At 48.6% G+C, this 22,833-nt stretch overlaps 1 protein-coding gene across 1 annotated transcript in view; it reads right to left on the bottom strand.

Annotated features, from left to right (window-relative positions):
* Positions 1-19,973, bottom strand: part of LOC105497074 (protein phosphatase 2 scaffold subunit Aalpha) — a 38,314-nt gene extending 18,341 nt beyond the window's left edge. The window contains exons 1-3 of the mRNA XM_011767790.2: positions 19,815-19,973; positions 7,623-7,713; positions 3,599-3,699 (exon numbers count right to left, since the gene is read on the bottom strand). Coding sequence (XP_011766092.1) covers positions 3,599-3,699; positions 7,623-7,713; positions 19,815-19,892 — 270 coding nt within the window. The 5' untranslated portion in view covers positions 19,893-19,973. The remainder of the gene's footprint in view (positions 1-3,598; positions 3,700-7,622; positions 7,714-19,814) is intronic.
* Positions 19,974-22,833: the final 2,860 nt, after the last annotated feature.

Here is a 22,833-nt window from a genome sequence, read left to right as displayed (position 1 = left end):
TAGCCCAGCGTGGTGATGGGTGCCTGTAATGCTAGCTACTTGGGAGGCTGAGGCTTGAGAATCGCTTGAACCCAGGAGGCAGAGGCTGCAGTGAGCTGAGATCGCAACACTGCACTCCAGCCTGGGTGACAGAGCAAGACTCTTTTTCTTTTTCTTTTTTTTTTTTTTTTTTTGAGACGGAGTCTGGCTCTGTCGCCCGGGCTGGAGTGCAGTGGCCGGATCTCAGCTCACTGCAAGCTCCGCCCCCCGGGTTTATGCCATTCTCCTGCCTCAGCCTCCCGAGTAGCTGGGACTACAGGCGCCCGCCGCCTCGCCCGGCTAGTTTTTTGTATTTTTTAGTAGAGACGGGGTTTCACCGTGTTCGCCAGGATGGTCTCGATCTCCTGACCTCGTGATCCGCCCGTCTCGGCCTCCCAAAGTGCTGGGATTACAGGCTTGAGCCACCGCGCCCGGCCAAGACTCTTTTTCAAAGAAAAAATAAAATAAAAATAAAAAGAGCTGCTGACACAGAAACAACCCTCACACCCAGGCACAGTGGCTCACACCTGTAATCCCAGCACTTCGGGAGGCCGGGGTGGGTGGATCACCTGAGGTCAGGATTCTGAGACCAGTGTGACCAACAAGGTGAAATCCCGTCTCTACTAAAAATGCAAAAAGTAGCTGGGTGTGGTGGCACACACCTGTAATCCCAGCTACTGGGGAGGCTGAGGCAGGAGAATCGCCTGAACCTGGGAGGCAGAGGTTGCAGTGGGCCGAGATTACGCCATTGTACTCCAGCCTGTGTAATGAGTGAAACTCCATCTCGGGGAAAAAAACAAAACAAACAAATGAAAAAAAAAAAAAAAAAAAAAACAATCCTCACACTGCAGCTACAGGAGTCTCTGTAATTAATTCCATTTTACCACTGCTGAGAGCGAGGGCTGGGAGTGGGTCTGACACATCCCTGGGTTTCCACAGCCTAGAGACTTTGCTCAATGTTTGTGGAATGAAGAAACTACACAAAGCCCTTTTCTATTTCCTATAACCTGTTAAAATCCAGGTTAACAGCCACCTCCTCCAGGAAGCCTTCCCTGACAACTTCCCATCCCACCTAAGCAGGTTAGGTATCTACCCTGAGTTTTAAGGGCCCCCTGCCTCCCTTGTTTACAGCGTTGACAGCAACCAGGAGCCTTCTGAGGAGAGTACATAGGAGTGGCTAAGAATTAGCCACTAATCTAATCTGGACTCTGCCTCTTCCCAGCTTGGGCAATTCACTTAAACCAACCTGTGCCTCAGTTTCCTCATCTGAGCAACAGAGCTAACATCAGTGCACAATTGTGTAATTGTGGATGAGCACTGCAGGCAACGAGCAAGCACAAGCTATTCTTTTTTTTTTTTTTTTTTTTTTTTGTGAGACGGAGTCTCGCTCTGTCGCCCAGGCTGGAGTGCAGTGGCGCGATCTCGGCTCACTGCAAGCTCCGCCTCCCGGGTTTACGCCATTCTCCTGCCTCAGCCTCCGAGTAGCTGGGACTACAGGCGCCCGCCACCACGCCCGGCTAGTTTTTTTTTTGTATTTTTAGTAGAGACGGGGTTTCACCATGTTAGCCAGGATGGTCTCGATCTGCTGACTTCGTGATCCACCCGCCTCGGCCTCCCAAAGTACTGGGATTACAGGCTTGAGCCACCGCGCCCGGCCTGCACAAGCTATTCTGATCTGACTCTTCTCTGGTTTCCAGCACTGCCTGGTCCAGAGAGCCCCAGGATGTCTGCAGGCTGACATGAACATCATACGCATCGGTCACAGGGAATTGCTTCCCAAAAGGAAGCGTGGGTTGACTGGGACTTTCCTCACTGAGAATGTTCTGTTGGGAGACCCTGGCCAGGTAGGAGAAGGATCCGTGGGTCCCAGCCCAGCTCCAAAGCAAGCTTGAGTCCCAAGCTCAGTTGCAGACCCTGGGGGCCTTTGTTGAAGCCTTGGGGTTTCATAAAAATGATGTCTTCTGCTCCTAAGTCCTCTGAGAAGCTACTGAAAGCTATGAATTCACTGCTCAGAAGTTCCACCTGACAAATATCAGCCAGGGGCTACAGACAATTTTGTGAAATTCAAGGAACCCCTTCTAGGCTGGCCCCCAAACCTTATCATGCTCATGTGAAGAAGTCCTGTTTTTTGTAAAATGTATGAAACGATCTCATTTATGTACAATTTTCTGTGTGTCCATATGCACAAATCATACACATACGCCCAGATGAAAGCTGAGATACCAGAATTTAATGGTAACTATCAAGTTTCCTTAGACAATGCTGTTTGGGAAAAAACGAATTACTGTATTTGCTCAAATCCCAAGATCCCAACAATGATAAGCACCATTCTTTTACACACCACTAAGAGGGAGAAAGGCTGCTGCTATAAAACACCATCAAGGGCTGGTGCCACATTGTATCTCTAACAACAGTGAAATACAGAATCACTGGGGGAGTGGGGCGGAGGCAGAGGCAGCAGCAGTGGCCCAGGGCTCTGAGAACAGTGAAAACCAGGGGACTCGGCAACTTGTAAGGCCTTCCTTCCCAGATCATCTTCTCTCAAACAATGCTTCTTGTTGGGATCTGACCCATCTTTGTGTCCCTAGCCATCACCTAGCACGGGACACACAGGCAGGCAGTGGGGTGGGAATGTGGCAGAGAGTCAAATAGACAGACCAAGAATCCCAGCTCTGCCATCTACAAGGCATACAATCTTGAAGAGACACTTAACCTCTCAGTGCTCCAGGTGGCTCACCCATAAACAGGGAATCTCTCCTACCCCAAAGGCTGGATATGATGTCACAGCAACAATAATGACAATTGCAGTTAACATCTGTTAGTACTTACTAAGTGCCAAGTACTGTGCAAGGGCTCAAGATAATTTTAAAAGGTTTTCATAATCCCATTTTGCAGATGAGAAAGGTACAACACAGAGAGGTTAAGTAATTCTCTTACAAGTCATACAGCAAATAAGTGGTAGAACCCAGCCTGACTCCAAACCCACAGCCCTGTATGTAGAATCCCAGATGAGGCCTGGCACTGGGTACCTACCTGACCACTAAACAGAAAGGATGACAACTGCACCCTGAGTTCACAATATTAAAAGCCACTACTGGCTGGGCACGGTGGCTCAAGCCTGTAATCCCAGCACTTTGGGAGGCTGAGGTGGGTGGATCACGAGGTCAGGAGATCAAGACCATCCTGGCTAACACGGTGAAACCTCGTCTCTACTAAAAATACAAAAAACTAGCCGGGCGTGGTGGCGGGCGCCTATAGTCCCAGCTACTTGGGAGGCTGAGGCAGAAGAATGGTGTGAACCCGGGAGGCGGAGCTTGCAGTGAGCCGAGATCACGCCACTGCACTCCAGCCTGGGTGACAGAGCAAGACTCCGTCTCACAAAAAAATAAAATAAAATAAAATAAAATAAAATAAAATAAAAGCCACTACTGACTTGTTGGATTAAAGCAGATGTCCACGGAATAGCTGTTCTGACGTGATCCCCATGCTCTCCAACATGCTCCCCTCCCTGCCCTAGGTCGGCAGGGCCATGGGCCTGACCCTAAGGGGTGGGCAAGAGGACTTCCTGCCTTCCACTCACCAGCAGGCAGTGCACATACTCTGGGCCTCCCACCAGGGTAGTGAAGGTTCCCAGCTGTTCTGCCAGGGCCAGGAGGACCTCATCTTCATCATAGATGGTATCTGTGGAACCAAGACAGACTTCGTGACTATCCCACCTCGACTCTGACCCCAGCCGAAGCTCAGAACTCACGGACGCCATTCTGCTTCCTCAGGCTGTCAGCACTCAGTTTCCCCATCCGCCCACTTGCTCCCCACTCTCCACCTGGGCTGACACAGAGATCACGGCACAGGCTTGGCTGGGATGAGAGAACCCTAAGTCCTGCTTCTGCCCTCTAGCAGGTGCGGAACACTGACTGAGTGATTCCACCTCTCTGAATCCCAGCTTCTGTGTCGGTAAAATGGTGTTCACCATCCCTCCCTTGTAGCAAGGGTTACAGTGAGGAGCAAATATGACCAGGTGTATAAAGCACAGAGCAACGTCAACGAGAGCTTTTTTGGGGTGCAGCTTCTCCCCTCAGCACTGTTCTCTCTGCCAGAAATTTCTTTTTATCCTTGGAGATTCAGTTTAGCTACCCCTTCTTGGAAGATTTCTAGGATGTCCGCTGGAACACCTTCTCTGGGCTCAGTCTCCCTCTCCTTCCATGCCACCTTTACCCACACCCTTAACATAGGCTATAATCAGCGAGCCCAGGACTGGCTCCTCTCTATGCCCCAGTTCCTGCCAGAGCTGAGCACAGACAGACAGCAATTCAGGTTTGCTGAAAGAATGAATATGTGAAGGAAAAATCTGTTCCGTCCCTAATGCCCACATCCAAAGGCCTCTCTCTTAAGCTCCATCCTCTCATCCCTGAGGCAGTGGGAACTGCTAATCCCTGCATAGCACAAGATGCTAATATCCCTGGCATCTATTACCACTTAAACCTCCTGCATTTAAGCTGGGTATATGGCAATCCAGCAACAGACTACATTTCCCAGATGCCCTTGCAGTTGGCAAGGCCATGTGACCTTGCTCTGGCCAATGGGATGTGAGTGTTAAGTGGTGAGTTCAACTTCTGCATCACCTCTTTATCACAACCGTCTCATTTAAGTAGTCATTATCATCATCCCCATTTTATGGTGGGTCCAAATATTGCTTTACTGTTGGGTGCTTATACAGCAACTCACTTCATCTCTCTGAGCCTTTCTCATCCCCCAAATCACAACAGGCCGTTCTCACTTCACAGGGTTGTTCTGAGACTAAAGGGAAATAAATGCTTTCAGTGAAGAGTTCAGCACAGAGCCCAGTAGGAGGGTTAGCATCTCTGCCTCTTCCTTCAATAAATTCTCGCCAATATGACTGTTCTTAGGCTCATTCCCAGCCTCAGTTTCCCTGGCTCCCTCTGCACACAGTTAAAACCACCCTCACTGTTTTCTTTGTCTCCTGAAGACCTTATACATATCCACAGACTCAATTCTTATTCATCTCTATCTCCAGTCTAGACCTTATAGCCAAGCAATGCTGCCGAAGGCCAAACACCTGGGAGCTGCCAGCACCCTGCCTTCCCACCAATCCACACAGAACTATCCTCCTTGGAAGGGACGGCAGCTCCTTCTGAGCCAAGTCCGTCAACCCTCCTAACCTAAGGTCACTCTGATCATCACTAGCTGTCAGCTGGGAGACTGCAACAGCTTCTTACCTGGTTTTCCCGCTTCCACCTTTGCCCCTACACCATCTGGATCTCCCAGAACCCAGAGTGACTCTTTCAGGTGTAAAAGAAATCCTGACACTCTTTCATTTCAATCTGCCAATAGTTCCAAAGAAACCTGATCTCACATGTTGTGGTCACTGTTCTTCTCCAACCTCATGTCCTAGTCTCACTCTCCCTTAACAATCTTACTCAACTCATGGCTACCTCACTGCTATTCTTCCAACATGCTGAGCATACACCTGTCTCTTCTCACAGCCTGAAATGCTCTTCCCACAGAGTCCCACGTGGCTGGCACCTCCGTTCCACTCAGGACCCTCTCCCATTAAGCTTCCATAAAAACCCAGAGGGTTCAGATAGCTTCCAGATGGAGAAACATGTGGAGGCTCTTGAAGGGTGGTGGGCTCAGGGAGGACAAGGAAACTCCAGGCCCTTTCCCCCATACCTCACTCTATGCATCTCTTCATCTGTATCCTTTGCGATATCCTTTATAATAAACGGGTAAACATAAGTGTTTCCCTGAGTTCTGTGGGCCTAATCAAACCCAAAGAGGGGGTCATCGGAACCCCAACTTGAAGCTGATCAGTCAGAAGTTCCAAAGGACCTGCGACTGGTGGGCAGGGTTGGGGACAGTCTTGGGGACTGAGCCATCAATCTGTGGGATCTGACACTATCTCTGCATAGACAGTGTTGGAACTGAATTAGAGGACAACCAGCTGCTGTCCACTGCTCAGTTTGGGGGAAAAACCCCAGACATATGGTCACAGAAGTCATGTTCTGTGATATGATTGCTCTGGTATGAAAGCAGAGGAAAGACACAGAGTTTTCCTTACACACCCCGACTGTTAGGTACTGCTCTTATTAGACTCCTTTACAGATAAGGGAAATGAGGCTAAGAAAGGTGGAGTGACTTACTCAGCTTTCCTAGCAAGTCGGCGGCATAGCTGCCTGTTTCAAACCCAGGTCGCTCCAACATTTTTCCTCTACAACTTCTTCACCACTTTATTATCCTGCCATGCCTCAGCATTCTAAAGCTTTCAAGTCTCCCCAACAGTTCACCAATAGAAGCCACCTGGTTTGGGGCCATTTGTTCAGTGTCATATGAGCAGACTCTTCATGTAGCGTTCAGTCAGACACACCTGCACCCCTCAGTCACTAGCTGTGCCACTGCAGGCGAGTCACTGCACCTCTTTAGGCTCCAATACCCTATGTGTCCAGTGCGGGGAGGGGTAACAATCTCAAGCTCCTTCCTCCCCAGGATCATCACTAGGTCCAACTAAGACGATCCCATACACAAGAGTTTAATTAGTGACAAAGCATTCTAAACCTTCAGCTGTGATTTCCGCTGGTATTAAGTATAAAGCATGAAGTAGTAATGGGAATAATGATAACAGAGGATTTACCATTAATTGGTAGTCCAGTCTGTGTCAGACAGTGTACTAAGTGCTTTACCTACATCCTCACAGACAGCAGTGCTTAGTAACAGCCTGGCAGCTAACGCTTCGGCAGCACGTACTGCACAGTGTCATAAGCACCTTACAGTATCTTACTTAGTCTTCGTGTTAGGTTACATAATTATGCCCATTTCACATGTGAAGAATCTGAAGCAGGTAAATGTAAAATATCTTGCCCAAAGTCACACACCTAGAAAGTGGTAGAGCTCGGATTTGAAATCAGTCATTAACCAATGCTGTCAAGTTAAAGGCCAGAATGACTAGATAAATATCCCTTCTCAGTTACCTCCTAACTGCATGACCTTGGGCAAATGAATCACTTCACCTCTCTACACCTTGGTTTCTTCACCTACAAAATGGGGACAGTAGTATTACCTGCTTAAGGCACTGCTGTGAGATTAACTGGGTGAAAGGACGGTGATGTATGTTTACTGAGTACAGGCAGCTTTCTAAACACTTCATATGAACTCAATCCTCACAAGATACAGTGTAGAACACCACCTGGCATATAGTAAGCATATCATAAATATTAGCAATTGTTATTAATATTGAATGTTCAGATCAACACTATGGCACATAGATGATTATCCCAATCTACAGATGAAAAACGTAAGAAACAAATAAACTAACTTGTCTAAAGTCACCAGCTTCCAACTGTTGGAACTGCACCTCAAACCTGGTTCTATCTGCCCCTAGATCCCTCTCACCAATGTCTGCCTCCAGCCTTCCAGACCATTCTTTTAGAGCAAGACTGCACTTCTCTGAATCCCTCTTCCCACTCCATAATGTCTAGCACAGGGCAGACATTCACAAACCATATGTTAAATCCACAAGTCTTCTCTTATCTAGTGAAAACCACTTCCCAAGAGTCCCCACATCTGGTCCCAGGGGTCCCCTTCGTTACCTGTAAGGAAAGGCAGAAGCTCACTTCGGGTCCTTTCGACCCCAAGGGCCAAGGCGATGGTGGACAGCTTCTTGATGCTGTTGAGGCGAAGCTAATGAGAGAACAAGAAGAGGAGGGGAAAATGTTAGACATTCCAGACACACATGAGTTCGGACAGCTCCGAACCCAGTCAGCCCCTGGAAGCCTTGCTTGGTTACGTGTGAAGATGCTCAACAGTAATTTGGCAAACACCCATCAAGAGACCCTGTGACCTCGAGCTAATCATTAAATAACAACAATAGTAGTGGCAGCAGCAACAAATGCAAAAGAACATCCCTTGGTTCTTATGGAAGCGACACCTCCTCAGTTGAACTTTCCAAGACCGCTCTGTTGAAAACTGTACTCCCTCTCCTCCTCTCTCTTCATCACCTTCTCCTGTACTTAGTATCACACACCATGCTAATACACTGTACTTTAACAGCAGCAGCCACTTTATAACATGCTTCCTCTGTGCCAGGTCCTCGGCTAAACACATCCACACACCTGCACCCCTGTCACTAGCTGGAGTCCCATTTTACAGACAGGGAAACAGGCTCGGGGAACAAAAGCCCCTCTCAGGGTCAGAGAGCTAACATCACATGGAGCAGGATTTAAAGCCAGGATTGCTGGCTACGAGATTATAAAAGAACAAACAACACTCCAGCCTGGGCAACAGAGTGAGACTCTGTCTCAAAAAAAATAAAGAACAAACAATATTACAATAAAATGACGACAAAAACAAGAGTAGCATTAGCAGTAGTAATAATACCACCAGTATAGGAGGCTGAATGGCAGCCTCAAAAAGTTACATCCCAGTGATGAGCACGTCAAAATAGAGTCTTTGCAGACGTAGTTAAGTGTGTCCAGATCATTCTAAATGGAGGGTTAGCCTTAAATCCAATGACAGTGTCCTTCTAAGAGACAGAAAGGAAGACAGATACACAGAGGGGAAGGCAAGGATGTGAAGATGGGTGGAGAGACCAGGTGATGCATCCACAAGCCAGGGAACACAAGGAATTGCTGGCACCACCGGAAGTCCTAACTTCCAGAAAGGCATGGAATGGGTCTCCCTCAGAGCCTCCAAAGGAACCAACCCTGCTAAGACCTTGATTTCAGACTTCTGGCCTCCAAAACTTGTTGTGTTAAGCTACCCAGTTCATGGTGATTTGCTGTGGCAGTCCTAGAGAACTATTTTATTTGGCTAACAAACATAATAGATCTCATGCCAAGCATTTACATGTTGGGACTTCATTTGATTCTCTAGATCCTAGAAGAAAAGCATGGCTAATGTCCTCTTTTCACCACTTTGGAAAGTGAGGCTCACAGAGGTAAAGACACCTGCCAAAGCCAGCACCAAGGGAGTGTGGGATCCAAAGCCAGCTGCTCTGACTGCAGGCCAGACTGTGGAACTCTCCCCTCATTTCTTCATCTCCACCACCATGCCTCTCCTATTATTAACAGCTCCCAGCACTGTCACAAGAATGGAATGAGCTCATGTGTGTGGGAGTGGGAGGAAATGCTTTCGCGAGTGGGAGAGTGACTAATAGTCCCACAGGGGGCCTTTCTTCCTGGATAGAGGCAGAACAGGTAGGGACAGGGCGAGGTTGAGGAGCAGGACCTCCCTTAGCCTATTCTGTTCTGAGGCCCCACGTAACTGAGACGAGGTCTACAAGTGACTAAGATCCTGCGTGAGTGGTTCTCCGGTCCAGGAGTTGAAGAGTATCTTTGGGATTACAGACGATGAGCATCTGATGAAGTGCTGTGATGGTCTCTCCTCAGAAAAATGCACACAGTTAATCTTTCATACAGGTGGTCCAAAACTTACCATTCTGGCATTAAACGGACCTCAGGATAGAGTACTACAAAACCTGCAACTGATTTTCAGCTAAAAAATAAAACATATATAGAGACAGACCTATAGAAAGATAAACAACTAATATGGCAAACACTAACAATCACTGACCTGGGGTGTGTAAGTATAGAGGTGCTCACTGCACTAGGCTAAAAGTCAGCAAAACTTATTCTATACATTCCCAGACAGTAATTATTTTCAGCTTTGCAAACCTAACTACTGAACTCTGCCTGTGCGGCATTGAAAGCAACCATAGAACCAGAACTAGAGAAGCAAACAGGCATAGCTATGTTCCAATAACTTTATTTGCAAAAGCAGACAGTGGGCTGAATTTGGCCCATGGACTGTAGTCTGCTGACCCTTGTATTAGTCTTCCAACGTTATGCAAGTCTGAAAACTTTCATAATGAAATACCATGGGGAGGCCGGACATGGTGGCTCACGCCTGTAATCCTAGCAATTTGGGAGGCCGAGGCAGGCGGATCACGAGGTCATGAGATTGAGACCATCCTGGCTAACACGGTGAAACCCTCTCTCTACCATAAATACAAAAAGAAATTAGCCAGGCGTGGTGGCACGTACCTGTAATCCCAGCTACTTGGGAGGCTGAGGCAAGAGAATGGTGTGAACCCGGGAGGCGGAGCTTGCAGTGAGCAGAGATCACGCCACTGCAATCCAGCCTGGGTGACAGAGCAAGACTCCGTCTCAAAAACATAAAAAAATTAATTAATTAATTAAAATAAAACAAAATAAAATACTGTGGGGAGTATTGACCTAGTTGTCTATTTCTTTCCTCTTTGTTTTCTCCAAGTTGATCTGTGTGTTCTTCTCTTAGCTGAGCTATGGGGAAATATACACATGGGCTAGCGCCACACTAGGTGAGCAGCAGTCCTGAGGACAATGAGATGGTACAGGGAATAATCACAATTAATAATCATAATCGTAAATGTCAGAACCATAGCAACAAACATTTACTGTTTGCTATGTGCTTGGCAGCATTCCAAGTTATTGACATGGATGATTAACACATTGAAGCCTCCTAACTGCTCGGAAGTATGTATTGTTAGTAGCATACCCACTTCACCGGTGAGGACACTGATGCGCAGAGGCGAGGCTGTCACTTACTGAAGCCGGGCAGCCTGACTCAATTTCAACATCATGCTGTCATTTAGGCAAAAATGTCTGTATGACAAAGCTTCCACAAAAACCAAAGGATAGGATTCAGGATAGGATTCAGAGAGCTTCCCAAGAGCGGAACACACAGATTCTTGGAGGGTGGCATTCCCAGGGATGGCATGAAAGCTCCCCGTCCCTTCCCCCATAGCTTACCCTATGCATCTCCTCATCTGCATCCTTTGCAATATTCTTTATAATAAACTGGTAAATCTAAGTGTTTCCTGAGTTCTGTGAGCTGCTCCAGCAAATTAATCAAACCCAACAAGGGGGTCGTGGGAACCCCAACTTGAAGCTGGGGATGCCCAAGAGGTGGGCCCATGACAATCAGGCTGCTCTCCCATGGCACAGAGTCCCCTTCCTCCCACTGCTGTTCTTCCAGATTCTGCTTTTGGTTTCATTAAATGTGTTTCTTCAGGCAGACAGCATCATCAACGCTTGAGAAAGGTGGCCTAGGGTGGTACTACAGGGCTGCAAAGTCCAGGTTCAAGGCTAAACTGCTTACATATTAGCTGTGGAATCTTGGGCAATCCTTGTACCTTTCTGAGCCTCAATTTTCTCATCTGTGAAGTGGGGATGATGAGAATACCTACCCTCAGAGGGTTGTCCTGAGTACAAAATGACATTCTACAGGGACACCCTAGCACTAGGGGAAGATTAATAATGGCAGCCGTGGCAAGCACGCCTCACTGACAGCATCCTGATTTTGTTCAGATTATTAAGAAGGACACTGTGGCAGCTGGTCCACTTATGTTTCTTTTCCCTTTTTCCACCATGACAGAATAATAACAGCAAATATTTCCTTAATCTCTACTACGCCCCAGGCTTTAATGTTTTAACTCATTTAACCCTCACAATCCCATGAGGGAAATACAGAATCCCCCATCTTAAGGCAGAGAACACAAAGGTACAGGGAGGTAAACTGCATACAGCTTACTGGTGGCAAAGCCAGGATTTGAATCCTAGCCACCAGGTTCTTAACCAGTACTATGGATTCATATTTGCTCTTTTTTCTTTTTTGTTGTTCTTGCTGTTGTTTTGAGACAGGGTCTCGCTCTGTCACCCAGGATGGAGTGCAGTGGCACGATCGCAGCTCACTGTAGCCTTGACCTCCCGGGCTCAAGTGATTCTCCCACCTCAGTTACCCAAGTAGATGGGTCTACGGGCAGGTGTCACCAAGCCCAGCTAGTTTTTTAACTTTTTGTAGGGATGAGGCTTCACTACGTTGCCCAAGCTGCCCTCAAACTCCTGAGCTCAAGCGATCCTCCCGCCTCGATCTCCCAAAATGCTAGGATTACAGGCATGAACCACTGCGCCCAGCTTTGTTTTTTGGGGTTTTTTCTTTGTAGAGGGGTGGGGTGGTGCCATGAATCCCTTTAGTAGGTCTAATAATGAACACAATTTTGAAACAGAGATGAACATAAACGACACTAGAAGGTATGTATAATAGTAGAAATGACATGTGAACACATTCTGGCGACAGTCACAGGTTTTGCTAATACTATCTATGATATACCATAGGGATATTATAATTCATAACAGAAGGGAAGTTAAATATAAGTTAGAGGTTAATGAAAATAAAGATGTTATAATTCCCAGGAAGGTCCAAACTCATGGACCCGCCTGGGAATTGCAGATGATCCCCAAGTTAAGAGGTCCTATACTGGGCTACACTGCTGCTCATCATCCTTGGTTTTCAGCTGTACACATGACCCTTGGAAAAGACATTTCTGAATTGCCTTTGCATCTGAATGTGACTATAAGACTAACATCTGGGCCGGGCGCGGTGGCTCAAGCCTGTAATCCCAGCACTTTGGGAGGCCGAGACGGGCGGATCACGAGGTCAGGAGATCGAGACCATCCTGGTGAACACGGTGAAACCCCGTCTCTACTAAAAAATACAAAAAACTAGCCAGGCGCGGTGGTGGGCGCCTGTAGTCCCAACTACTCGGGAGGCTGAGGCAGGAGAATGGCGTGAACCCGGGAGGCGGAGCTTGCAGTGAGCTGAGATCCGGCCACTGCACTCCAGCCTGGGCGGCAGAGCGAGACTCCGTCTCAAAAAAAAAAAAAAAGACTAACATCTGGCCAATAAAATCCAAGTGGAAATGTTTTGTGCAACTTATAGGGATGGGGTTCACACTTATCTTCCCTCCTTCCTGTCTGGAATGGAGTTATAATGGTTGGGGCTTCCGCAGCCAACTTGGGGACCTGAGGTAACCTGGGGGACAGGGAGGGTAGAATGGAGGACACAAGCAGCATATAATGGTAAGAGCCTGGGACCCTGACACCATGAAGTGCCACAGCAGCCTGGACTGCCACCAGACATTTTGGTCATCAGTCAGAAATAAACTTCAAGCTCACTTAAGCCCCTGTTATTTAGAGTTTTCCTACTACTTATAGCCAAACTTAACCTCAACTAACTCTGCACATGACCTAGTTCTGGGCAAAGAGATATACAAGCAAGTCTGCTGAGGAGATTCAGGAGAGATGTTCCTCCTTCATAAAAGGGAGGTGGGGAAGAACCTCTGTGTCCTAAGCTGGCCCCTGGTAAACTGCACGAAAAAGTGCAGTCCCACTAGGACAGCAGATGCTGCTGGAATCTTATAACCAAAATAGGCCAGTCAAAAAAAACCGCATTTCTGTGATATCTTTAAGCCGACCCAATTCTGTGATAGCTTTGAGCTGCTGAACTTGCTATATGAGAAATAAAAAGAACTCTCACTTGTTTAAACAACTCTTGGTTGGGGTTCCTGTCACATTCCTGACAGAAAAGCTACTAATATCATCATTAAGAAATCTTGACTGGCGGTTGATCATGTCATATTCTGAGGAGAATGCCCTGTGTACTGACTATCTCCCAAGCGTGTCCCCACCAAGCACTTGCTACAGTTGTGATACTGTGAAATACAGATTTGGGCTCCATCCCCATTTCCTTGCATACAACTCTTCAAATCCTTGGAATCTCCAAGGTGGGTTTTGTATGCTAATGTTGACTGACACCTTCAGGATGGGGTCCATGGTCACTGGGAAGACAGTCATGGAAAACACAGAGACGTGATTAGAGGGTTGGGATTTTCAGCCCCACCCCACATCCTCCATGGAGCGGACAGGGGCTGAAGGTCAAGGTGATCACCAGGTTCAATCAACCCTGCCTACCTAACAATGCCTTTATAAAAACCCATAAGGACAGGGCCTGGGAGCGTCAACACAGCTGAACACACACAGGTTCCTGGAGGGTGGTGCACCCAAGAAGGGCATGGAAGCTCCACACCCCTTCCACCATAGCTCACCCTATGCCTCTCTTCATTTGTATTCTTTATACTATCCTTTATAATAAACTGATAAACTTAAGTGTTTCCCTGAGTTCTGAGAGCTGCTCTAGCATATTAATCAAACCCCAAAGGCAGGGTGGTCATGGGAACTCCAACTTGAAGCAGGTAGATCAGAAGTTCTGAAGGCCCAGAATGGCAACTGAAGGCGAAGGTCAAGGGGCAGTGAGGCCTGAGCCCTTAACCTGTGAGACCCAACACTGTCTCCAGGTCGTGTCTGAACTGAGCTGGAGGACACCCAGTTGGTGTGCGCTGCAGAACTGATTGCTTGCTTGGTGGTGGAGAAGAATCCCTCCCCCAACAACACACATTTAGTCACGGAAGTCTTCTTCTGTGTTGTTGATTGTTGGGTTGAGAGAATAGGAATTGGGATTTTCCAAAGAGTCCACCTATATATATGATTCCACGACAGCACTTACCACCCGAGACTGGGACTCTCTGTGTCCCAGCAGGCCTCAGCACAGAGCCTGCTCTGTGGTGACTTAACAAATAAAATCCCCCTTTCCACTACATGCGCCTTTGGAAAGGGGACCCACTTTTAAAGACCCATCCTGCATTCAACCCATGGAGCCTTCCATAATATGAATCTATATGGTATATCCCACATGTAGTATGTCTTCCCTTCACAATCAGAATAAAAGCTAAGGCCCTACTCTGGCCTACAAGGCCCAACACAATCTGACTCTAGTCTATTGATCCATTCTCACTGGGCCTGGCTTGTCACAATGGCTTCCTTGATAGTAACCAAAAAAACAAACAAACAGCCCAGTGTATTCCCAACCCAGGCCTTAGCACTTGCTGATGTGGTCCCACAAGGTTCCCCAGATGCCCCATTTCCTCAGGTCTACTCAATCCCAGCCATATGACTACCGTAGGTAAACCAGCACACTGAACAAGCCAATTTCACATGCCCCATAAGCCAATTTCACTGCATCTTCACAACCAGGCACATGCTGATTCTTCATCATTATCCCCATTTTGCAGACGAGGAATCTAGGCCCAAAGAGGGGAAAGTACTGCTCCAGGGGCACACAGGGAGCAAACTGATAGAGCAAGGGTTCAAACTTCAGTCATCTTCAACTCTTCCCTCTGCATCACCCACCAGGAAATCCCATCAGCTCCCCTCAACATGTCCTGACTGTAACCACACTTCCCCACTACATGCTAACACTGGTCCTGGGTGCTCTGTAAAGGCACCTCAACAGGACCAGTGTTCCTGCCCAACCCCTATGACAGCCAGAGGAAGGATCCTTTAAAATTATATCAGAACCCATCATTCCTACTCAAAGCCTTGCAATTCCCCGCTCCCCCGCCCACCCCCCGCTTCAAGGCCTTCACCTTGGCCCACAGGCCTCACCTGATCTAGTCCTGGTCTAGTCCTCACCTCCCACCACTTTGCCATTCTCTCTGCCTCAGTTGGCCTTTTTGCTGTGCTTTGAACGCATCAAGCATCCTCCCACTCCTGGTCTTTGTATCAACCATTCCCTCTGCCCAGACTGCTCTTCCATGACCTGTTCATTTCATTCAAATCCTTGTTCAACACCACTTCCTCAGAGCAGCTTTCTCTAACCTCCCTATCTAACACGGCAGCCCCAGGAGCTTGCTCCATTCCTTGTACCTGTCTTATTTTGTTCTTTTTTTTTTTTTAGAGACAGGGTCTTGCTGTCACCCAGGCTCTCACCGCAGCCTCGATCTCTCTTACTGTCACCCAGGCTCTCACCGCAGCCTTGACCTCCCTGATTCAAGCGATCCTCCAACCTCAGTCTCCTGAGTAGCTGGGACCACAGGCCTGTGGCATCACACCAGCTAACTTTTTTTTTTTTTTGGTAGATACAGGGTCTCACTTTGTTGCCCAGGCTGGTCTTAAACTCCTGGGCTCAAGCGATCCTTTCACCTTGGCCTTCCAAAGTGCTAGAACTGGTCAGGCGCAGTGGCTCATGCCTGTAATCCCAGCACTTTGGGAGGCTGAGGCAGGCAGGGAGTTTGAGACCAGCCTGACCAACATGGTGAAACCCACTCTCTACTAATACAAAAATTAGCCAGATGTGGTGGCGGGCACCTGTAATCCTAGTCACTTGGGAGGCTGAGGCAGGAGAATCACTTGAACCCGGGAGGCAGAGGTTGCAATGAGCAGAGACGGCCTGGACAACAGAGTGAGACTCTGTCTCAAAAAAAAAAAAATATAATATAACCAAAGTGTTAGAATTTGGCTTGAGCCACTATGCCCAGCAATTTTTCTTCTTAGCAATTACTGCCACTGACATCCCATTACAGATCTACTGTCTTCCATATCAGAATGTAAACCCCGGAAGGGCAGCTTTATTCCCTACTGTACGTCTAGTATCTAAAATAGAGTCTGGCACATAGGAGGTGTTGATAAATATTTGCCGAATAAATAAATCAAGACTACAGGATTTCATATCCTGTGTTCCTTCTAGTATCCTGAACTATCTCAGACACAACTAAAATATCTGGCATATGAATATAATCAGCAACCGTGTGTCCCACCCCAGACTCTATTCCACCCTTAGGTCCTACTTCCTTTCCTGACTCCTCCACTTCTCAGCTACACAGCTTTGGCCACGTTATTTATGGTGCTTCAGTTTCCTCATCTGGAAAGTGTGGACAAGGACAGGACCTACTTCAAAGAGTGATTATGAGAATTCAATAAGATTGTCAGTGTTATTCCTCTGCACTGTACCTAGCATTGAGCAAGCACCCAGTAATTTGTTATTCAGATGGTTTAAGTCAGAGGTTGGCAATTTTTTCCCTGCAACGGGCTAGACAGCAAATATTTTAAGCTTTGAGGGCCAGACCATCTCTGTTACAACTACGCAACTCTGGGCTGTAGCACAAAAGTAGTCCATAGGAGCTTCCAGACAGATGAACACCTAGTGGCTCCTAGAAGGTGGAATGCCCAGGGAGGACATGGAAGCACCACACATCTTCCCCCAAACCTCACCCTATGTGTGTCTTCATCTGTATCCTTTGTAATATCCTTTAGAATAAACCGGTAAGCTGCCTAGCTCTGATCCTGGCACAAAAACAACTCCCTACAAATGTTTGCTGGTTAGTGGATGGATGGATGGATGGAAGGATGGAATGATAGACAGCTGAAGGAAGTGATCCTGGAGTTAAAAAAAACAAACTGGCTGGGCACAGTGGCTCACACCTGTAATTCCAGCACTGTGGGAGGCTGAGGCAGGAGGATCACCTGAGATCAGGAGTCTGAGACCAGCCTGGCCAACACGGGGAAACCCAGTCTCTTCTAAAAACACACACCCAAAAATTAGCCAGGGGTGGTGGCCTGCGCCTGTAGTCCCAGCTACTCAGGAGACTGAGGTGGGAGAATTGCTTGAACCCGGGAGACAGAGGTTGCAGTGAGCCGAGATCACGTCAGTGCACTCCAGCCTGGGCAACAGAGTGAGACTCCATCTCAAAAAACAAAACAAAACAATAACAACAAAAAACTATGGCCATATCTGTTCCCTCTTCCTGGGCAGCTCTTTCCCACCTTCTTTCTATCTCTTCTTAAATTCTGCATCCTCAGAGGGGCCTTGCCTGATTGGCCTACTTAAAATGGATCTGCCCCACCCCACTTTGTACTTGCTGTGCCCTCTGCCTTTAGGTGTGTTCTCAAACTTGATCTCAACAAGGCCTCCCCTCACCACACTTTAAAACTGCATCCCCCAGGCCGGGCACAGTGGGATTACATGCCTGTAATCCCAGCACTTTGGGAGGTCAAGGTGGGTGGATTACCTGAGGTCGGGAATTTGAGACCAGCCTGACCAACACGGAGAAACCCCATCTCTACTAAAAATACAAAATTAGTTGGGAGTGGTGGCACATGCCTGTAATCCCAGCTACTTGGGAGGCCGAGGCAGGAGAATCGTTTGAACCCGGGAGGCAGAGGTTGCAGTGAGCCGAGATTGCGCCACTGAAATCCAGCCTGGGCAACAAGAGTGAAACTCCGTCTCAAAAACAAACAAAAAAAACCCCTGCATCCCCCATCTCTCTTATTTTTATTTATCTCCCTACTGCTTATCTCCAGTATACTCTGTTTATTATCTCTCCTCACTGCAAAGTAAACTCCCCTACTGCATGCCAGTGCTTATAACAGTGACCTGCACAGAATAGAAGGCCAATTCAATATGGATTCACTGCCACAACATCCTGTTTGTTTCCTTCCCATCACTTTTCACACACTCTGTTGACCTGTTTCACACCTGAATCCTGTATAGCAACTGGTGTCTCCACTATATCCCCAGCATCATACCTGATACATGGCACGTGTTTACTGAACAAAAGAATTCATACAACCGCCCTACGAACTAGGTAATTATCCCCATAAAAGAGAAGAGGAAATAGGCTTAGAGAGATTAACTGACTTGCGCATGTCAATCAGTGAGAAGTGGAAGGGCCAGGAATACAACCACAGCCGGTCTGCCCCCAGAAACAGTGATATACCAGGAACCTAGGAGGCGGGACCCACGTTTGGCAGGTTACCCAGTGCACCTTGTTCAATTTTATAAATGCGAAAACTGAGACCTAAAGGGAGGATGGGACCTCTTTAATCACCACTCCCAATAATCACAGTTAATATGTATCAGGCCCTTACAACAGGTCTGACACCATTCGACTTTTTATTTGTGCCATAATTCGTTCAGTCCCTCACAAGTCCCTCCAGCAAGACCAGGACTACAATTAGCCCATATTTTATGGAACACGGAGGCCCAAAGCGGTGAAGTAATTTGCACAAGGTCACACAGCGGGTGGCAGCCCTGCTCAGAGCCTTGGGCCACCGCATCCCATAACCAGGAATGTTCATCCGGGCTGGGCGCCGTGGCTCACGCCTGTAATTCCAACACTTTGGGAGGCCGAGGCGGGTGGATCGCTTGAGGTCAGGAGTTCCAGACCAAGCCTGGCCAACATGGCGAAACCCGTCTCTACTAAAAACACAAAAATTAGATGGGCGTGGTGGCTCGCGCCGGTAATCTGAGCTACTTAGGGGGCTGAGGTGCGAGGATCGTTTGAACCCGGGACGCAGAGGTTGCACTGAGCCAAGATCGCGCCACTGCACCCCAGCCTGGGCGACACAGAGGCTGTCTCAAAGAAAGAATGAAATGTTCATCCGCTTAGCAAATCCTTCACCCCCTATCCTGATCAATGGGAGGATCTGGGGAGATGGGGAAGCGGGTTTCTACAACGTAATTCGTTCTTCAATTTGGCTAGTCCCCACCTTTGGTGGGGGGGGGGTGTTTTTGCGTCCCCGTCCTCTCAGGACACCTAAACCAAAATGAGACGTGGAGAAAGAGCAGGAATTGGGATGGCAGGCCTTCGCCTCTCGGTCCCCACTTGGGCCAGCAGTCGAAACCCAGAAAAGAAAAAAACCTTCCCAGGTCCTGACCCATCAGGCGGCTCTCCCCCACTCGGAGCAAGTCACGAGCGCCCCACATCTCCAAGGGGCCATTCAGAGGCCGCCGCCAATCACGGAGCCCTCCTCTCTCCCGGACCCAGTCCGCCGACCCCAGCCCTGGCCGCAACCTCCCAGGACCGCGGATCGCGGACCGCGGACCGCCGCGCGCACTGAGCAGGCCCGGGACCCTCGAGGCTAGCGCAGGCCCCCGCCCTTCACTGGGCCAACACCCAATTGAGGGCGCCGTCTCAATGAGTCCGGGCACCCGGGGAGATAAGAGACGCACGTTGATTGGCCGCCGCCCCTTCCGCCACTCCCAGCGAACGCTGAGTCTTCTCCGCGAGGGCTGCCCATGCCCCCAGGTACCCCTCCCCGTCTTCCCCAAGTCCCCCGTAGCCTCCGTACCTGAACGTCCTCGTTGCGGAGTTCGTCTATGAGCACCGCGATGGGGTACAGCGAGTCGTCGCCGTCGGCCGCCGCCATCTTGGCTCCGTCCCGTTCCTGTCAGACTGCGGCCAGCGCTCTGCTGAAACGGGGGGGCAGAGCTGGGAGGAGGAGGAAAAGCACGCGTGGGGGCGCCCGAACCAGTTTACAGGGGCTGCTCCACGGCCATTGGCCGCGCTACGCCGGCCTAAACCCGCGTTTCTTTGGTCCGGACTAGTGAAGTCCCGCCCACTTCCCATTTGCCATTGGTCGAGTGAACGAGATTTGACTAGTTTGAGCCTAGGGGAGGGGGAAGAAAAGCGGAAGTCAGCCGTGTCCTAGCGACCAAGATTGAACCCGCCTTCGTCGCTGCTAACAACGACCGGGACGAGCAGTTGTTTCTAGCCAATGAGGGGCGATATGGGGAGGACGCTAAGCCTGACCTTTGGTGGGTCCCGGGAATGGTTTCTGCGCGTGCGTAAGTGGTAATACGTGACGTCATGTGGGGAGCGGGAGGGTGTGCAGGTTTTGGGTTACCAGGCCATGGTTCCGCTGGCTGGCAGGCTGGCTCCCCGCGCCTTTGCGCGGCCGGAGGAGGGAGTGAGACTTTTATTTGTGTTTGATTTATGCCAAGGCCCAGAGAAGGGAGCGGCTTGCCCTGCTGTCTCTCTTTTTCTTTTTCTTTCTTTTTTTTTTTGCTTTTTTAAAGACAGGGTCTCGCTCTGTTCCCCATGCTGGAGTGCAGTGGCGCGATCTTGGCTCACTGCCGCCTGGACCTCCCCGGGCTCAAACGATCCTCAGGCCTCAGTCTGCAGAAATAGCTGGGATTATAGGCTCGCGCCGCTAGGCCCGGCCAGTTTTTTAAAGAATTTTTGTGGAGACGGAGTCACTGTGTTGAGCTCAGTTGCCTTGCTCTTTGGATGAAACCCAAGTTCCTCGGGCCGGTATTCAATACCTTGTCTAGGCGCGTCTCCCGCCTCCGTTTTTTACCTTTTGTCTGATGTCCTGGAAAATCAGAGCTGCCTGAGCACATCTTGCGTTTTCGTGCCAGCAAGCCTCCTTGCCCAAGCTGTACGTTCTGCCTTTCTTATTCACTTCTCAGATCTCTGCGTAAATGCTCTTGTTCTCTAGGCTTCCAGAGCCACCAGAACCTCTCTCTCTGTCTCTCCAATCCCATCTATGTGTCTCAATCCCAGAGCCTGGGCTGTGACTATGCATTCGAATCTGTTTCCTCCATAGAGTGGGAGCAGGATTGGATCTGACTAATCTCTGTTTTTAACCTCTTCAACAAAGCCCCACCCCCACCGCAATCTTAGGACCACTCTGAGGGAGTTGGATGGGGATGGTAAGGCCTGGGATGCTCTCTCTCCCTTTATTCTACTACTTGAAGTGCTGGGCTGAGCTAGCACTCTGGCAGCTCTGAATACCCACAGCATCTATTTCTTTTTTCTTTCCTTCTTTCTTTTTCTTTCTTTCTTTTCTTTTCTCCTTCTTCTTCTTTTTTTTTTTTTTTTTTTTTTTTTGAGACGGAGGCTCGCTCTGTCGCCCAGGCTAGAATGCAGTGGCCGGATCTTGGCACACTGCTGCCTCTGCCTCCCGTGTTCAAGCAATTCTCCTGCCACAAACTCCCGAGTACCTGGGATTACAGGCGCCCACCACAACGCCCGGCTAATTTTGGTATTTTTAGTAGAGACGGGATTTCACTACTTTGGGCCAGGCTGGTCTCAAACTCTGGACCTCAGGGTGATCTGCCTGCCTTGGCTTCCCAAAGTGCTGGGATTACAGGTGTGAGCAACCGTGCCTGGCCCAGCATCTATTTCAGATACCCTTACCCACTCCAGTTAGGAAACTACTGCTCATAAAAGTGGGGATGGGGGTTGAATATTTCAGTCCCAGCCCTCCACATTCCCAGGATTCCCCTCAGCCCCAAGGCCTCTGAGGCTAGGGATCTTTTTAGCTACGCGTGCCTGTCTTGGTGTCAGGCTGCTTGGGATGTTGGGCTGGGGGCCTTTGAAGTGCCTAGGGCCTAGGAATTTTCAAAGGCTTATGAGCCATTATAAATCTCAGAAATAAAATAGAAACAAATTATGGATTCCAAAATGCCAAAACAAAACTGCAAACTAATAAGTATTCAGCAAATACCTATACAAATCAATACCTATACAGATCAATGCCAATGATAATAGCTACAGTAAAGTGTATTCAATAAATTCATTCATTTAACCCTGACAACAACTCTATGAGATATATAAAGTACCAGCATCATCCTAATTTTATGGATGAGGAAACTGAGGCATAGAGAACTTTAGGAATTTGTCCAATGTCTCATAGATGGTAATAGTGGTGCTGGGATTTGTTTGTTTGAGAGAGGGGCTTGCCTTGTTGCTAGGCTGGGAGTGCAGGGACGCAATCCGTGCTCAGTGCAGTCTTGATCTCCCAGGCTCAAGTGGTCCTCTCACCTCAGCGCCTCCCTCCCAACCCCCAGTAGCTAGGACTACAGGTATGTGTGACCGTGCCCGGGTAATTTTTAAATTTTTGTGGAGATCCCTGGGGTCTCGCTATATTGCCCAGGCTGGTCTCAAACTCCTGGGTTCAAATGATCCACCTGCCTTGGCTCCCAAAGTGCTGGGATTACAAACATGAGCCACCCCACTCCTCTGGTGCTGGAATTTGAACCAGGGCAGTCTGACTCCAAAGGCTTGCTTGACTAAAACTCAGCTTTAATATAATGATACAGGCCAGGTGTGGTGGTGGCTTATGCTTGTAATCTCAACACTTTGGGAGTCCAATCCTTTGGGAAGAATTGCTTGAAGCCAGGAGGTCAAGACCAGCCTGGGTAACATAGCAAGACCCCTGTCACTGCAAAAAAGAAAATTAAAGTTAACTGGGTGTGTTGGCACATGCCTGTAGTACATCAGGTACATCCCTGTAGTACTCAGGAGGCAGAGGCAAGAGGATCACTTGAGCCCAGGAGATCGAGGCTGCAGTGAGCCATGATCAC

This window comes from Macaca nemestrina, chromosome 20 (assembly GCF_043159975.1).
Source record: "Macaca nemestrina isolate mMacNem1 chromosome 20, mMacNem.hap1, whole genome shotgun sequence".
In the NCBI taxonomy this organism is placed as follows: domain Eukaryota; kingdom Metazoa; phylum Chordata; class Mammalia; order Primates; family Cercopithecidae; genus Macaca; species Macaca nemestrina.
Note: the sequence above shows the minus strand (reverse complement) of the source record. Positions and strands in the feature narration are given on the sequence as shown.